Here is a 17,973-nt window from a genome sequence, read left to right as displayed (position 1 = left end):
CATGCAAGTTTTGCGACTCTGCGAGGTGCTCAACCATTTTTGGATGTAGGCTGTAATGTATTACGAACATTGTGTATACTCATTCAGACCAGCTTTAAAAAAAATGCACATTCATTGAGAAGGTCCATTCCGGATATCATGTCTCACTGGGGAAGAGGGGGGGGGGCGCCCGATAAGCTTTTGTTGAAATTGATGTTAAATGCTATAATGTGGTCCCTCATTGAACCAATAACATATCATGCTATGCTTTCAAATTGAAACTGCTCTGCCATGTGCGTTTGGCTCACACACTCAGCACATGCATGGTATGAGAACAGGCAGGTTTCTAACACGAAAATTCAGGTACCTGCCATTTTCACTTCAAAATATGCAAGACAAATAGCAGCACCACCAGAACAAGAAACGTTCGTGATTCCGACAACAAATTCACTTAGAACATACCTTTCAGCATGTATTAATTCATTCAAAATTCCCCAGAGGAATATGTACAATTCAAGGTGCTTGTATGATATTTCTGATGAAAAGAGATAGGACCTGTGGGTCTACTGACTCTTGATCGTTCTCAAGCAGTGACATCTTAGTGACCCAACAGGCCCGGGTCCAGGACCTCCGAGTTGAACAGGTGGAGGGGAGTCGAGGAAATCACTGATTTTTTACTTCAAATATTTCATTTCGTTATACACAATTCGATTCATCTTCTTCCAATCCTGTTGAGCAGAGGGTTTGTACTTGAGATTTATATATCTGCGTTCAACAGTCGGGACAAGGTCTACCGTGGCCCACGTCTATCTAGACTAGTGATTCCCAACGTGGGCGATGGAATGTTCCAGGGGGCGGTAGAAACTACTAGTCTAGCATAGGATTCTATGGGTTAGATTGCGTTGAGGGCGCTGGAGAAAAAAATTCTGTAGAAGGGGGTGGATGATCTAGAGACAAATTGTTTACATTTTCTAAGGAGACAAAGTAGGGCCTCTGGGGTCGGACTGAGGGCAAGGCAGCAAAGTCGTTATGGGTAATTTCTGGTTAATTAGAGTATCAGGTATTATGTTGGGGTATCTGCTTGCAGCGCAAAATGCATTATCCAATTTTTCAATAACTTCAATCTTTCCGACTTTAAACAGCATTTCACCCTGACATTAAATTAGCATTAACCCGAGATTTCCTACAAAATAAAAATTTTAAACAAGTGTGTGTGGAGGCAGGCTGCCATTGACAAACGCGGGGACCGATGTGAAAATAATAGCGGGGCGAGAAGCGTAATAATTTTGGGGCCCCCTTGGCCCTGATTACATATATTCTGTGGGAGAGGGGAATTGGCATCCGAAAATTGATATATTATTATAAAATATACAGGAATGCTGAAAAAATATTCATACGAAAAATATAGACGCAATTAATTGTAAATTCACAAAAAAAAACACACACATTTTGAACTGAAGAAAATTTTAAATTGATGAAAGAAATAATTCCAAAACCAATTAAAATTTAGACATAATGAAAGAAGTTGTCAGAAAACATAAGAACTCGGAATCATAGGTGGAGATAGACTTGAAAGTCTTGGGGAGGGGGCGGCACGATGATGATGATGATGACGTCAATTCACATATTCATTAGATCAGTTGATTTCGCTTTTGACGCTGGAGGGGTAATGCTCCCTCCCGTATCTCCGCCCATGCTCGGAATCGATGAATGGAAAATAAGAAAAACGATTGACAGATAATGACATCACCCGCACACATGAAAATTCAGAATAAATGAAAAAAGTAATTCTAGAGAGAGCGCTCATGGAAATTGGAAAAAAGTGAAAGAAATAACGCCATATACGAGTATATATAATCACCTATGGAAATTAGAATAAATACAAGTATATATACTTCTAAAATTAATAAAAAATTCAGAACAAATGAAAAAAAGCAGTTTCAAGAATTTATGAAAATTCATAATTCCATAATTGAAGAAATAATTGCAGAATTGATGAAAATTCATAATTCCATAATTGAAGAAATAATTGCAGAATTGATGAAAATTCATAATTCCATAATTGAAGAAATAATTGCAGAATTGATGAAAGAAATAATTGCAGAATTGATGAAAGAAATAATTGCAGAATTCCAGAACTGATGAAAATTTAGAATTCCAGGATTGATTAAAATTCAGAATGGATGAAAATTCATAACTTATGAGAAATATAATTCCAGAATTGATGGAAATATTGAATGTATGAAAGAAATTATTATTACCGTAAGTGCGAAGCCTCCCAAAACGCGGGAGCCGGTGCGACCGCACCTGTATTGCACCCCTGACGGCTGCTCGGTGTCGAGGCTTTACTACATCAACATGAAGTTCTTGTTCATCCGGAAAGAACGTCATTTTTTAAAAATTCTGCTCTCATTAACACATCGCAACGGGGACTGTGACCTTAGTCCAGGATCTTCTGACCTGGGATTTAAAACTCGTTTTTCAGCTTTCTTTAGCCGCAGAAAGTTGCCCAGTGTGGAATACTTTGCAACATTACGGAAACGAGGGGAAAGAGAAATAGTGTACGAATCTCTCTTCCTTCCCCTTCCTTAATCTAATTTAAGTTGGTGAAAAAATATAAAATAGTAGAAAAAAACAAAAACGGGATAGGGATGTGTATATCTTGAGCTTAGGGGTTGCAACATCACGGGACTGTCGCACCTTGAAAGAAAGGATAAAAACTTTCAGAATAAGGATAAAACATCCAGATGTATTGAAATTACTTTTTAGTCATGCATCACCCAATTTACGTAACCTTGAAAAAAACAAAAATTGGTCAATTTTTTTACCAATCTACACAGTCGCGTCATTTATATGCATATCTATAGCGTGAATGTTTTTTTTCGCCAACATATATCGTTTCTGTGATGCTTATCGCTTATTGCGATTCACGGACTGTCTGTCACAAATTGACACCGGGTTGTTTATCTCCCCCTTCAACTATAGTTATTCACGATCTCGGAACATTTGAAAAATAAAGTTCGAGACAATTGACTGATGGATACGGATATATGAGATACCGTCACGTTTTTTTTAACGTGGAAAAAGTCCATTTGTTCAAAAAAAAAAAAAAAAAATTGCTCATACATAATGTCGAAAGCACGAAAACTAAATGATAATTGTGTGAAAATTTGTTATTATTGCTTATGATTATCAATATTATGCTTTCATTACTCGAAATCACAATAAAAAATACTATCGCCGAATATGAAAGATACCATTTGACTGTCCCGTGATGGACTTTTTCCTCGAACATTTTCTTTTGTTTTTTTAATGGTTTCCCGCTTCAATTGAAGAAGCTTCACGGAGAAATTTAAAATCCCTGGTCCATTCAGGCATTTTTGGATATAACGTTCATTCAAATATTATTGCGATCAAGAAAAGTTTTTTTCCTTTACTTAATGGGTTTTTAGATGGATAATCAGCAATATATAATACGACATTCTCGAAAATTACCGTTTTACCGTTTTTCTGTAAAAAAACATTGCTGAAACACTCGTATATATTCGTGTTGGGGGGGGAGGGGTCATTTAGTACAGTTTCTGACATTCGCTCAGCTTGTCGTTGAAAAAAAAAAGTTATTGATGTATTATAATATCGTATGAAGTAGTGAGTACTTGTGGATACTGAAACCATATTCCTGAATTGGTTAAGGGGTCCTTCCAATCGATAAGTCTTATTGAACAAACTCACTTAGACGTTCACGACCACTGTCAGCGTTCGGTTCTTTTTATGATAGGTAAGTGTTTTTGCAATTATATAGCTTCTCTAATTTACTACGCAATTACGAAGCGTGAATCCTTATATTGTAGAAATATGTTTCGACTAATGTTCGAAATTTGGGCTGTTCCCCTTCGAGAGCTGGCCAGATTTCGGATATTAGAAATGACCATAGCCCTCCCCACAAGGGGGGGGGGTGGTCAGGGCGCGGGACGATTCTAGCCATTTCTTTTTTGTTTCTCCGCGCTATAAATTTACCGTAAAAGGGCCCGTGAAAAGTCTGGTCAGGGACTCGTCGATGGTCCCAGCCTGGGGGTCCTGCTCCGAGATGTGGGGACCATGGCCCATAACATATACATGTGTAAAACTTATACAGTACAGTGTTTCTAAGATTTTTAAGTTTTAATTAAAGTTTCTAAATCTTTCAAAGCAAGGGTTTTCAAGCTATAGGACAGTTTGGACCCCTCGATTGATTTGAAAACGTGTTGCGGGTCAATTAAGTAATCTACAGTGAGTCACTCAATGATTTGTTAATATGCCGCGGGATAAGAAACCTGGGGATGTATATCACGGGTCACTTGCGTGATCTGGGAATGTGCCGCGGGCCACTTGTTCTGGAACTGGGGATTAAGTGATTCAAGTGATCCGTAATATTCCACATATCAATCACGTGATCTGGGAATGTGCCGCAGGCCACGTGAGTGATGTGGAACTGCACCGTAGGTCATTAAGTGCTCTGTAAATGTGCCACGGGCTGCTTGACTGATTTGTAAATGTGCCGTGGATCACTTGAGTGTTCTGTGAGTATGTCACGGGCCACTCAAAAAATGTGGAACTGCACCGTGGGTCACTTAAGTAATCTGTAAATGTGCCGCTCAGTTAATTTTTCCAACATTAAGTTTGAAGTCACGGAACACATCAGATGACTCATCAGGGCCATAGGTTGAGTATACATACTTACTCAACCTATGGCGTTCTGAGTCATCTAATGTGGCCCCGCGATCTCAGACCTCTTTTTTGTAAAATTTAACTACGTCAAGTAACTTAAGGGACACACACGACATATTTACAGATCACTTAAGTCACTCAAGGTATATTTAAAGGCAGTTCACTTAAGTAACACGCTCATGCGGCACAGTTCCAGATCACTTAAGTGACTCACGGTGCAGTGTGACACACTCACAGATCACTCAAGTGACCCAAGGTTCATTCCCAGATTTCTTAGCCCACGGCATGTTAACAGATCATTGAGTGACTCGCGGTACATTTACAGATCATTGGGTGACTTGTGGCACATTTACAGATCACTCAATTCGATTTGCGGCACACTTATAGTTCACAAAGCCCGCGGCATATTTGCAGGCCATTTAAATGATCGCGGCGCTTTTACAGGTCACGTAAATGATCCGCGGCATATCTACAGATTACTGGAGTAACCCACGGCTATGTTCCAGATCACTCTAGTGGACCGCGACGCGTTTCCAAATGAATGAAGTGGCCCTCACTCTACTAAAGGTTGAGCACCGTTGCTCTTTAAAGAGAGGAATGAGAATTCTCTCCCTTTCTGATGAAATATGTGTCGGTAAAAATTCCATTTTTTTTACCAAAATGTCAACTTGTCATTGACTAATTCTTCATGGTCACCATTTTCTTGCCTAACTTAGTTAACCTTTTAACGGTCCAATGTTCCCAATTGGGAGAGAATACCGGTTTAATTAATTTTAAAAATATATTTTTCTTACATGAAAGCACTTGATTTTGTTTTCTGATCGTGAACGTATCAGATTCCAAATTTAATTGACAAAATAAAAATTTCATTCATTTCAGAACTTACGCCATAAATTCAAAAATTTTTAAATAACCTAATTTTAAGGAAGAATAAGATTTAATTTTAATGTTGTTTCTATGGACATGAGCGAATTCACAGAAAACATAGGAAATTTCTTTTCGTGAATCTTATGGAAGTAACAAAGAATAAAATTGAGAAAATCGATTCAAATATTAATTCGACCGGTAAAAGGTTAACGATGTGTTCGTTTTAGATTATTAATTGTATAAAAAAAAAGTTATGTGACAAATTGAAGCATCACAGATTTCTTTTTCCTTCTATTAAGAATGAATGTCTCAAGCTGTCTCGTGGAATCCTGTTGCACCAAAAATGGTGCGGTGAAAAGACTTTTCCGAGATAGTGTTACGATGGCCATATCTTCACCTTCACGATACATGTTTTTGGAGTCATCCTGTCCAGTTGTCAGGTCCTCGGATAGAGTGAAGCCGTTCGAAGACATACCTGGCCCAAAACCTTTGCCACTCATTGGAAATATGTTTCGGTATTTTCCTGTCATTGGTAAGTAATCATGGAATGCTCACTTTGAACGGGGCCTATTTCTCGCATGAGGCAAATCAAACGTGTCCAGGGTCTACCAAGTTTCGGGGCTCATTCAAAATTGGCATCTTCTTCCGATATTTTAATTTAAAAAAAAAATATTAACAATTATTTTTCATTTTTAATATATTCGGTTTATCCGTATTTAACACTGCTTTTTGACCAACTTTCCTTCGTTTTTCTAATTCGAATATCTCAGTGAATGTTGCACTTAGAAACATGCAATTTTTTTTAGTTGGAATGAAGAGAAAGACAGGGCAACAATTCTTTAATTGGGTTTTCGGATACACGGGGACTGTATAAAAAGCTAATTTTTTTTTATTTTAAAACAACAACTATACAACCCCTTTCAACATGAATGACATATATGAGTACTACACTTTATTTGGATATTTTTTCTAATTGGATACATGTCTTCACCAGTAAAGTGCCATACGCCCTGTTACCTGTGCACCCCTGCATATTTCGTGCTTATATTCAGGCAATTATTTTAATTTGGATGCGAGAAATTTCGACTAGTAGTTGAAAGTGCCGCTGTGGCGGTCGAGTGGTCATAATGACGGACTCGCATCGCGAGAATCCGGGTTCGAACCCCACCGTCGCCATAGTGGTGGTCGGCTGAAGTTGGTTTCCTGTGGTTCCCAACTTCGAGGCGCAAATGCGAGCCGATCTCCCCATTAAAAAGACTCGCCACAGAGAGCAACAGGCCTACAACGATTAATTATTCAGTCATTACACTTCACTCGTATTTAGAAAAACTGGTGGCAGATGGCAGCACTACACATAACAAGCATTACACAGAAACAAACTTTACGTCATGTTTCACTACACGTACACACACATTACCGCATGTACCAATTCGTTAGAGGTTCCGCAGGGGAATATAAACGAGGTTCATGTGTTGTTTAGTAGTAGTAGTAGTAGTTGAAAGTACTTGATCAATATTACTTTAATGCTAACATGATAAAAAGTTTTATTGAAACAATGTATAAAATTATTTAAAAGGGTATTTGTAATTGATATTGACGTGGTCTGAGCTGTGTGCAGCTTTAACTATTCTTCAGATTTCAGATTCATTACTAGGATGTAGGTTCATTATCCCCACGTTCAGAGATAGGTTATTTGCCCTCACCTTGATTTCCAGGAATCACACGTAAGCTCCTTATCTTGAGGGGTATCCACCCGTTGGGAAAATATATTGAAAATTAAAACACGCACTTCCATTTTGAAGACAATCGACCGAGACCATCAGAAACCTGTGAAATTTGGGAATGTCTCAACAAACGGATGGAAAATAAATTGAGAGCGAAAAACAAATCAGGTGGACATTATATATAAAAAAGTTGCATAGAAAAGCGTTTTCTAAGCAAAGTATAGTGCACCTGCCAGTCTCTTGCAAACATACGACCAAACGGTTCAAGCTTCGTGTCAAGATATCTAAACATCTCCGAACCATTTCCATTCCGATTTCTGCAATAAGAAGTGCGGCGTTGTGTGAACGTGCTTTGCTGGTGAAACTCTTACATACATGGCGATTTAGTAACTAAAAATGATTATGACTATGAACCTAGGCACAGATTTCCGGCCTTTGGAGGGGGCTTCAGAAATTCTCCCCATTAAGACGTTCCAAAAAAAGTTTCATAGTTTTCTAATGGGTAGTTAAGGAGCTCAGAACACGCCAACTTCAATCATGGATACCCCGTAGCTCAGACGTCTTCAACCTATTTCCAGTCGCGAGCACTGCCTGTACTCATCATCAAAAGAAGAGCACTCTTATGGCAAGTATGAAATACGAATGCATGATATCAGGATGATTTCAATCCTTGAATATGTACAAGGTGTTTAATCGGGAAGGTGATCAAGTGCTCGCGAGCACGAAATCGGGCCCGAGCATCGAGCACTCTGGGAGCTTCAGGGAGCAACGTGGTGTTCGCGAGCAACGGGTTGAAGATGCCTGCTGTAGATAGTGGTCAATTAATAATTTTCCTTTCCCTGAACATTATAACAGCTGTAATTCTTTTCATCGTAGGAGAGTATTCTCCAACAAAATTCCACGAGGCACAAATGAAGAAGTACTTGACATACGGTCCGATTGTCAAAGAGCCTATCGTCCCAGGGTACTGCGTGGTACACCTATTCGACCAGAGAGACATAGAAACGCTGTTCCGCAACGAAACAAAACATCCACGACGAGACTTCTTCGTTGGAATCGGTGAAGTCAGGAAAAGAAATCCGGAATTTAAAACTGTTGGATTGGCTCCAGGGTAAGTATATATTTGTGTTGTGACTTGCATCATGCACAGATTAACCAATTGGAGAGAAGGCGAAAAAAAGTAGATCAGTAGAGTATGGTGAGAATAACGAAGTCGTATATTTTTCAGGAATGGAGAAGTGTGGTACAAGTATCGGCACCCGATACAGAAATTTCTGATGAATCCGCGATTCATCCAGCGATACTACCCGCAAGTGAACGTCGTTGCCGATAGTCTGATCGAGCGAATAAAACGGTTGAGAGACGATAATCATCACGTTCCTCGGCTGATGGACGAAATTTTCAAGTGGTCTGTCGACTGTAAGTAGTCCTATACTGCACAGTGATACCTTGGCTAACGAACGTTCCAGAATCACGCTTGTTGGCCGAAATCTTCGTTATCCCGAACGTGATTTCCCACAGGTCTATGGTAAATCGTTGAATTCGTTCCAGGTACGGCCCAAAATTTGAAGACAAGTTTTTTAAAACATCAAGGAGCGCTATAAAAAAAAGGCAGAGACTGACCGAAGGTTAAAATGAACAGATTCAAAATTGAATAAATAAAAATTTACAGGAAGATGAGATACTGAAGATTCTTTTATTTTACACTAGGCACACATTGAACATTGAAGGACCGGGCACACCGTGCTTCCCATCTCAGGATGATATCGAAGCATTCCCGACGTGCATCCATATCAACGAAAATGTTCGTTAGCTGAATTCGTATCTGTTAGCCGAGGCAAAAAAATCACGAAAAAATCATCATTATTCGAAAAATTCATAAGCCGAGGTGTTCGTTAATTCAATCAAAAAGCCGATAATTCTTCGTTCCGTAACATTCGTTAGCCGAAATCTTCGTAAGCTGAAACGCAATTTCCCATAGAATTCTATGGGAAATTGTTTAATTCGTTCTAGGAACTGCCCGAAATTTCGAAATAAATTTCATAAAAACTAAGAAGCAACGTAAAAAAGAAAAATATTGACCGAAGGCTGAGATAAACAACTTCACATCGGGATGAAGGACAGTTTAAAAGGAAGATGAAAAACTGAACAACTTTCCATTTTACACTATGTACACTATGAAGTTGGATTCGTGAGAGACGGTGAAGAAAAAAATGGATAAGGAGGTGTGCCCCTTACTCACCCAAATGAGTGATGTAGTCTCTCAGCTTATTTCTCTCGCACACATATTGCAGATGGAAAAGATAAGTCCAGACTGTTCAGTTTCCTATTGAGAGTCTTACCGTATGCATAGAAATCATAGGCGGAGATGGACTTGGAAGTCTGGGGGGGGGGCGGGGCACGATGATGATGATGATGTCAATTCATATATATATACATATATACTGTACATTAGATCAGTGGTTCAAAATCTTTCTGAAAGAGAAAGGGAGGAGTATCTGGGAAGGGATTCCGAGCTGCAAATAAATTAGTGTAGCTCGAATGACAATTATTAATTGGATTAATTTTGATTGAGATGAAAATTCAGTTCACAAGGCAGCTGTTTTATGTTAGCTCATGCATCCATATAAACTAAAATGTTCGTGAGCCGAGGCAGCAAAACGTCGAAAAAAATCTTCGTCAGCCGAAAAATCTTAAATTGAGGCGTTCGTTATCTGAGGTATACAGTATACAGTATTTTGAAAAGCCGCTGTGGTGGTCGAGTGGTCATAGTGACGGACTCGCATCGCGGGGACCTGGGTTCGAGCCCCACCGTCGCCACAGTGGTGGTCGGCTGAAGTTGGTTTTCTGTGGTTCCCAACTTCGAGGCGCAAATGCGAGCCGATCTCCCCGTTAAAAAGTCTCGCCACAGAGAGCAACAGACCTACAAACAGTACAAATATTCAGTCACTACACATCACTCACTTCACTTCTGAGATATAGATGGCAGCACTGAAAAATCATACACAACACTAGATACGCACTCAGACTGTTAGGTACACACACTTACACTTCCGGCACAACTCACTAGGTAGAAAATTGCCTATGGCGATAGACCTGAGTAGTGCTCGGTTAAAAAAAAAAAAAAAAAAAAAAAAAGTATTTTGAAAAAGAAAAAATTTAATGGGATTAATGCTTCCATCTATCGTTATGCATCTTAATGTACGCAGGACTAATGCTAACACGTGTCAGCGCATGAAATGAGTGTGAGATCTCGCGACTTTTTTCCTTCACGTATCGTCTCCTCTTGGTTTTCCTTACAGAAGTTCATACTGTGTTATGAATTTTGCGAAATTTATTGTAAACAGAAAAATTTTCCTTAATTTAAAAAGTCATTTAAAAAAACAATGTGTTTTATAAATTACCATTTTTCCCCATATAGCTATAATGTACGTCATGTTCGGACGAACGAAAGGATCTATGAATGAAGCCATAAGTGAGAGTCCATTTCTGGAAGAATACGTGGAAAACATCAACAACTTTTTCAAATATTCAGGACAAACAGAAGCTAGTGTTTTACAGCTATGGAAAAAGATACCTTGGCTTTCACCTACTTACACAAAGCTCGCCAAGGCTCATAACATGGCTTACGAGTAAGTGTATGGACCTAATCAGTTTCATACAGTTAATGAAAGGGTACTGGGCTTGAACAGAATTAACGTTCAAAAGAACAGAGCTTTTAGATATGTCGGGGAAAATGGGGTCTAATGGGACAAATTCAAATTTCAGTATTTGTTTTTTTTTTCCTCCTTCAAATATTTCTTTCACATCTGAATGGCAACAATCAAGTTGCTGTCACAAGAAATGAATCATTCATGATTATTAGAGGGGGAAAAAACCCAACGAAGGCGAGAATCAGTTTTCCACCCTAAAATGTGAGTTTGATTTTTTTGTTTGAATGATTTTGAAATACTAATTTTTTTTTACAATTGGTGAAGGTATGCTATACCTTCTAATGATTGTTAATGAACTAATGATTGTTGATTTTAAACATTGCATTTTTCATAAATCTCAGTTGAATTTTCTTGTGATAAACGTGATGTTTAGGTTTCAAAAATATAAACTTTCAGGGGTTCTTAACCTTTTTTGCTCCACGGACCCCTTGTGTCAGTAGAGTGAAGACAACGGACCCCTCTCTGAAAAGCACTTTTAAATATAAAATATAGTAAAATAAAAACTGCGAAACAGTCATATAACGAGTATGTGTTTTTTCTTCGCCACATTTGAAATACACAGAAACCTTGTTTGAGGCCTGCATCATACACTACAAAAGTTGGACATATTGTCATAATCAAAATTTGTTTATTAATGAAAATCAGTGGCGACAGTTCTTGGATTAACTTTCGTGAAGACCAGATGTGTGTTTCAGGAAGAACCGAAAATGTGTGTGTGCGAGCTATAGAATAAAATTAAATCCCCGTTATATGTGTATTTTAAACACTTTCCTGCTATATCGCTATTTTTTTTTTTAACATAAACAAAATCTTTTAAAAATTCAATGATTCAAAGACCTGCTTCTGATAAAGTTAACAACTTTTATGGTTATTGACAAAATTTCTTTCAGAGTTGATGGAAGTGTCTTTGTTGCCAGTGCATATCTGCGCAAAAAGCAATGAGTGACAATGACTTGAGGAACAAAACCAAATGTATTACCAAAAATCGCAGGAACTCCATCAATGCAAATCGAATGAAGTTTCTCTTTCTGATCAAAATTTTGTCTGGGGAAAAAATGTTTCCATCATATCGAAAATATCGATATCTTTCGTAGTTTTCTGAAGATGCTCACAAAATAAGAATTCTTCTTTGATGGCTGCACATAGCGAGTAAAAACAAGAAGCCGGCAATATTGAAAGATGTCTGCAGTTTCATCTAACTATATACGTGTCGGTTCCTTGATGAAATTATGAATGCACTTAATTTCGTTCAGTGCACGAAAAAATGTATTTAGTTGAATTTTATCTCAATCAAGCTCACAGACCCCCCCCCCCTAATATGTTCTTACGGACTCTCCGGTTGGTCTAATGGTGGTAAACCATGGTCTAATGGGACAAGGAAAATGGGGTTTTATTGGGATATAAAGTAATAATTCAGAGAAGGTGTTTCTGGTTTATATATATCTGATGCATTAGTTTTTAGATTTTCAACAAGTTAGTCCAGGGGTGTCAAATTAAATTGGGCACTAGGCCATTTGCTTCAAAATTACCTCTCAATTGGGCCGTCAAATATTAAAAATTAGTAATAAAATATATGTTAATTAGAAATTGAAATTTTGTTGGATGGTAAATGAAACTTTTTAATTGATAATTTACAATTAATTAAAAACATTTAATAAAACTGTTCAATTGGAATCGAAAAGAATTTAAAGAAGAATTATAAATAAATCATAAAATTAATTCTGCCTATCTGTCAACCAAGATTTTTATTGATCAACGTCGATATACATATAAAAATAATTGAAAATATTCGCTTCTGAATGTCTTTTATGCAGATCCAATTTACACATAAAACTTGCCATTGCATAAAAAATATGTGTTATTAGCTGATCTTTCCATTGAAATTGGACACTTAAGTCATTCAAATATTCTATAATATAAATTCTATAATATCAGTTAAGAACGCTAAATAGTTAGCACCCGTGTTTTATTATGAAACAAAACAGCTTTCATTTCTAAAAATAGTTTTACCTCGTTTAAAAATAGAAACAAAAGGTTTTTTTTTGAGAATTTTATGATAACACAACCCACATATATGTTTGTAATGAGGCAGCCCGTCGAATTCACTTTCCAAGTCTTTAAGAAATTGAGAATAACCGCTGTTCAAAACCTCTAGATCATATGCAGTTCGTAGTGTTCGTGATAGTCTTGCGAATGCTGCTTCTTATTTCCAACCCTTTGCAGCAAAGGATCCGATGGTAAATGGTGAAATATTGCAGTTCAAGAATTTTCTGAATGCATTTTCTTCAATTTTGCCGTAAGTCTTGAAGCAAAATTTATATTTTTGTCAGCCATTGCTGACTTACCCCTCTTTCCCACTGCTACGAGTTTGTTGAAAGGAAATTAATATTTTTGCTTAGTGTATAATTAGATACATTTTGCCACGACGTTTGAAATATATACTCCTTTTGTGGTTTTGTGAATAAAAAAGATTTCTAATTTCAAATTCTTCAGTGATGTTCATATTGCCAGCCCAAGCTTGAAGAAACGAGAGTCATTTGAGCCACGTTTTGAACACCCGAAATTTCGTTGAAACTATCACCAATTTCTGTTATTCTTTCGGCCACAATACGTCTCGGTATAAAAAATAGCATGAAATGCTTACTCATTTATATCCGACATTGTGAATAGTAGAATAAGAAGAAAATTATAATAAATTAAAATAAAAGTATATAAATGTGATGGATAATAAAAAATAAATATAGTTATCTATTTATTTTATTATTTGGTAGTTATTATTACTATATTATTTTGTCATTTTAGTTGCAATTAAAGACAAAAAATGTTTTTGATACAATTAGTTACATTAAAACAAATTACCTAACCTGGTACTTTAAAGTACCGTCAAAATAACAAAGGGTTAAACATATTTAAGACAGACATTTTCTGTAGCATTTATCACCCATTCCTTAACCAAGGAACCGTTGCAATGCTTGAAATTGTTCGCGAATATGTAGTGGCTCTCACTGCCGATTCATTTGGATTTGTAAATTCTTTATAATTTTTATAAAAAAAGATATTTGAATTTTATTTTTTGATTAAATGTTTTTTAGATCTTGTTGGTATGTCACAGGCCGCCAATCAGGGCCGTCTTAAGAGCATTGTGGGTCTCCGGGCAAAGTGATTTTTCTGAGGCCCCACGTGGTTAATACTAGAAGATTTCAAAAAGATCTCATTTTTGGGGGAGCCCCTTCTCTTGATAGCCCTTGGTCGTGCTGCTTAACGCATGTCAATTAGGGCGTAGCGAGTTTGACACACCTGAATTAGGGTATACAATATAAGGTGTCCTGTAAGTCCTTTATCTCATCAACCATTCGTCGTAGAGGTATGGTTCCAATTTAAAAAATGCTCAAAATGTGTTCAGAAATCCCCCTGTACCAGTTTTGAGAGTGAAACTACAGTGCCACAAAAAAAAAATATAAATATATATTTTTTTATACGGATCTCTCCCCCCCCCGTTCTGTAACCTTTGATTAGAATCTTTGATAATATCTGTTATGGGCATCTTTTTCTCAGCCATCTCGTTGGGCATTTTGCCTGTTGTAGCGTTGCATTTGTATTTGTGTAAAGTATTTTGTGGCACATTGTATTTTCAATGTCAAAACTGGTTCAGGGTGATTTCATGGTTGATGGGATGAGGGGCGAATTAGGACTTACAGAACACGCTGTATAATGTATATATGATTACAAAAAATATACGTTAAAAAAAAAAGCAGAAAAAAAACAACATTTGTCATTACCCCGAGATTAGTGCCTAACAAAGCGTTTTCTCCCAAGCAAGAAGAGGAACTTGAATATTTGGTAGTGGCATCAAAGCTACTCCATGGCTTAACAACAACTGAAACGAGGGAGAGCTTCCATTTCAATACACTTTAGCTTTAGACATAAAAATTAAAAAATTATGTTAAAATAATATTTCATTGTGTTTATCGAGTTTTTCGTGGGTATATTTTTCTTGTCCAATGGGGTAAAATACTTGGTAAATCAATCAAAACCGCTGCAAAAGCAACTGAAATTATTTTCGTTTTGAATATTTTTATCATATAACAAAAATGTGTATGTTTGTCTGTGAAAAAAAAAATTTGAATTTGTTTTTCCACTTTGAAAATATCAAAAACTAAAGTTTTCACATTAGTCTCCACTTTCCCCTATGTATTACATTTTTTTTATTGTGCAATCCATTATCATGCCAAAGTTAACAAATTAGTTGAAAAATCGGTAATTTTTTTAATAGGTATCCACGATTTTCGAGAACCTCACTCTATAAACACGCACTCATATTTGAGATGATAAAAATGTAGTTTAACGTTGGATTTCTCTTTCAGGAACATTAAACTCGTCGCAAACGAAGTTTTAAGTGAAATGTTGAAACAACCAGAAAAGAATGATGAAAATGAATGCAGGCCTATCGTTGAAAAATGGATGAAAGATTATAGTTTTGAAGAATCCATCTTGCTTTCTAATGATACCATTGGAGCTGCTATTGATACCGTGAGTATTTTATGAATTTTGTACGGGCTTGTCGATGTGTGTGAAAAATATATTAATCAGAGGAATCACTGTTGTTTGATTAATTATTAAATTTTTTTTATCATGTAAAGGGTTTAAATAGTTTAAAAATTCATAAAAAACTGAAGGAATTGGTATTTGAATGGGCCTTACGAAAAAGTTATTTTCACGAAGGATGTTTTTTTTGGTGCCGGAAAAAGAATTTAGTTCACATTTTTATCGATAGACGGCGTCGCAAATCAATGGAAATATGAAAATCAGACGCCTACAAATTTCAGGGTGACAATTAACATTTCTGAGTTTTACTATTACTGGCGGCTACATATGATTTTCATTGAGATGAACCACCATGTTGACCATTGGTGGATAAAGCACGGTTGGTGGAGTAACCTCAGCCACGAATCACCAGCTGAAGCTTTAGGAACGTTTTGGATACGGAAGAGAGCGAAGAAAGGTTCAAGTCTAGAAGTCTGGGGATTTCCTTTTGTGCAGCGCCCTCTACTGATAAAAATTCGAAATAGTTTTTTTCGGTTTCGAAAAGAAAACCCTTTTTCGCAAACCGCATTCAAATTTGCCAATTCCTTCAATTTATATGAATTTTTTACCTATTTATTATTTCATGGGATACCCTGTACATCACTATTTCATGTTAACTCTCGTGTTTTCGACTTTCACTGTTTTCTGTAAGAGGGGACTGAAGAGTACTGATATAACTAAATGTTTTGCATGGAAATATTTTGACGCTTTGCTTCAGTGGGTACATAGGTTCGTTTTTTTCCGATCATTCATTTCAGACTTCGGTGAGTATCGCCAATTTCTTGAGAAATATTGCCGAGAATCCCGATGCTCAGTTGAAGCTACAGCAAGAAATCGACAACGTCCTTCCGCTTGGAGAGCCAGTAACTGCCGAGAAAGTTCAAAAGATGCCTTACCTGCGAGCGTGTCTCAAGGAAAGCCTCAGGTATAATAAATACCTTTTACCCATTTAATATACAGTACAGTACATACGGTATTTTAAAGTTATCATAATTGGATGAAATGGAGATAACCCCCAGAGTAGAAAATCACCAAAAGAGGAATTTTCTGTATCCTATTGTTATTTTAGCCTCAAAGGGGGAAATCGAAGCTGACATTTACTTTTTCGTGTCCAATGAGAAGCATTACAACCGGGCCCTCGACTTTCGCACATAATTGGTTCTGAAAATGTGTGCGGATGTTGAATGTTCGAAAGTAGAGGATGTAAAAAAACCTCAAAATTGTACATGGATTTTAAACTATTCATTGCACAACATACATAATTAAGTTAATGAGACGTGTTCAATTGCTTTCTGGTGTTTTCTTTATAAACTTGTCATGACTTTTTTAGTTGAATACCACCTTTTTTTTTCTTTTCTTGATAAAGTGTTCATCAACATGCTGTATCTTTCTCAATCACACCACGTACTTGAGATTTATTCTTTTAAAATAATTTTGGACAATTAAGAAATAAATTCTTTTGCAGCATCTTTATCTGCATCAGTCGATTCTCTAATGAATTTAATATTATGTAAAGAATACCTCATTTTAAATTTGTTGAACAAGCCATTACTTGCTTGAAACACCGTGTTAGAATCTTCTTTTAATTTAGTCTTTCAATCTTCATGCAAACTAAGCACCTTAGTTTGAATAATTGAAAAACTCACAGAGGGACATCGTTTTGATGTTGGTCATCAATCCATGATGATAAAGATCTTTCCACTTCATTCATCATTATTCCGTATCTTTTGGAAACAATCTTTGAAGATATTTCCACAATTTTGAACGTAGTCCTCCATTTCATTCTTCTTTTCAAAATTGAACATACCGTACACCTGTTTATGCCGTACGAACGGCAGATTGAAGCAAAACATTCACCGTTTTAAGAACGTCTCTAATTATTTCCATCTTTGTCTCGAGCGTATGAAGTTTATGAGTTCTTAATTTTTTTTTGTTCGTATCAACACTGCAGTTGCTCCGTTTCCCATTCATGTTTATAAATTTATAAGGACGAAATATTTAAACATTAACAAATAAATTGGCAAAACACAAAACGCATAGACACGGTGCTCTAACACAAGACTAAACCTTAGTGACCTCACAACGATTCCGAGAAGTCTGCTACTCAAGGAGGCAATGTGTGAGTGAGCGGCTGCATGGAAGCGAACAATTTTTTCATTAGCGACAAAAATCTTTAAAAAATTGAATTTTTAAAATGTGTGAAATAGCGAATTGTGCAAAAGTCGAGGGCCGCTTGTACCATTAGAATGGATAAAAAATTATCTTCCCACCCCCTACACAGGCTATCCATTTTAGTTAAATGGCTTGTACTATCGACTTGATGGCTGTCTTCATGGGGAGAACGACGCGAGTGATTCGATACTTGCGAGTACGGGCAAGGGGAGCCACTACTATAAATC

General features: G+C 36.9%; 1 protein-coding gene across 1 annotated transcript in view; it reads left to right on the top strand.

The window, feature by feature from the left end:
• Positions 1 to 3,625: 3,625 nt before the first annotated feature.
• Positions 3,626 to 17,973, top strand: part of LOC149075894 (uncharacterized) — a 37,626-nt gene continuing 23,278 nt past the window's right edge. Inside the window, exons 1-7 of the mRNA XM_089242158.1 lie at positions 3,626 to 3,757; positions 5,853 to 6,085; positions 8,154 to 8,388; positions 8,506 to 8,696; positions 10,699 to 10,909; positions 15,355 to 15,520; positions 16,333 to 16,499. Of these exons, the coding sequence (XP_089098284.1) occupies positions 5,854 to 6,085; positions 8,154 to 8,388; positions 8,506 to 8,696; positions 10,699 to 10,909; positions 15,355 to 15,520; positions 16,333 to 16,499 (1,202 nt within the window). The 5' untranslated portion in view covers positions 3,626 to 3,757; position 5,853. The remainder of the gene's footprint in view (positions 3,758 to 5,852; positions 6,086 to 8,153; positions 8,389 to 8,505; positions 8,697 to 10,698; positions 10,910 to 15,354; positions 15,521 to 16,332; positions 16,500 to 17,973) is intronic.

The sequence above is a fragment of the Pholcus phalangioides genome, unplaced genomic scaffold, assembly GCF_987345545.1.
Source record: "Pholcus phalangioides strain wild (caught in Gottingen) unplaced genomic scaffold, Ppha-v1.0 ptg000015l_1, whole genome shotgun sequence".
Classification (NCBI taxonomy): Eukaryota; Metazoa; Arthropoda; class Arachnida; order Araneae; family Pholcidae; genus Pholcus; species Pholcus phalangioides.
This window is presented reverse-complemented; position numbering and strand designations above follow the sequence as displayed.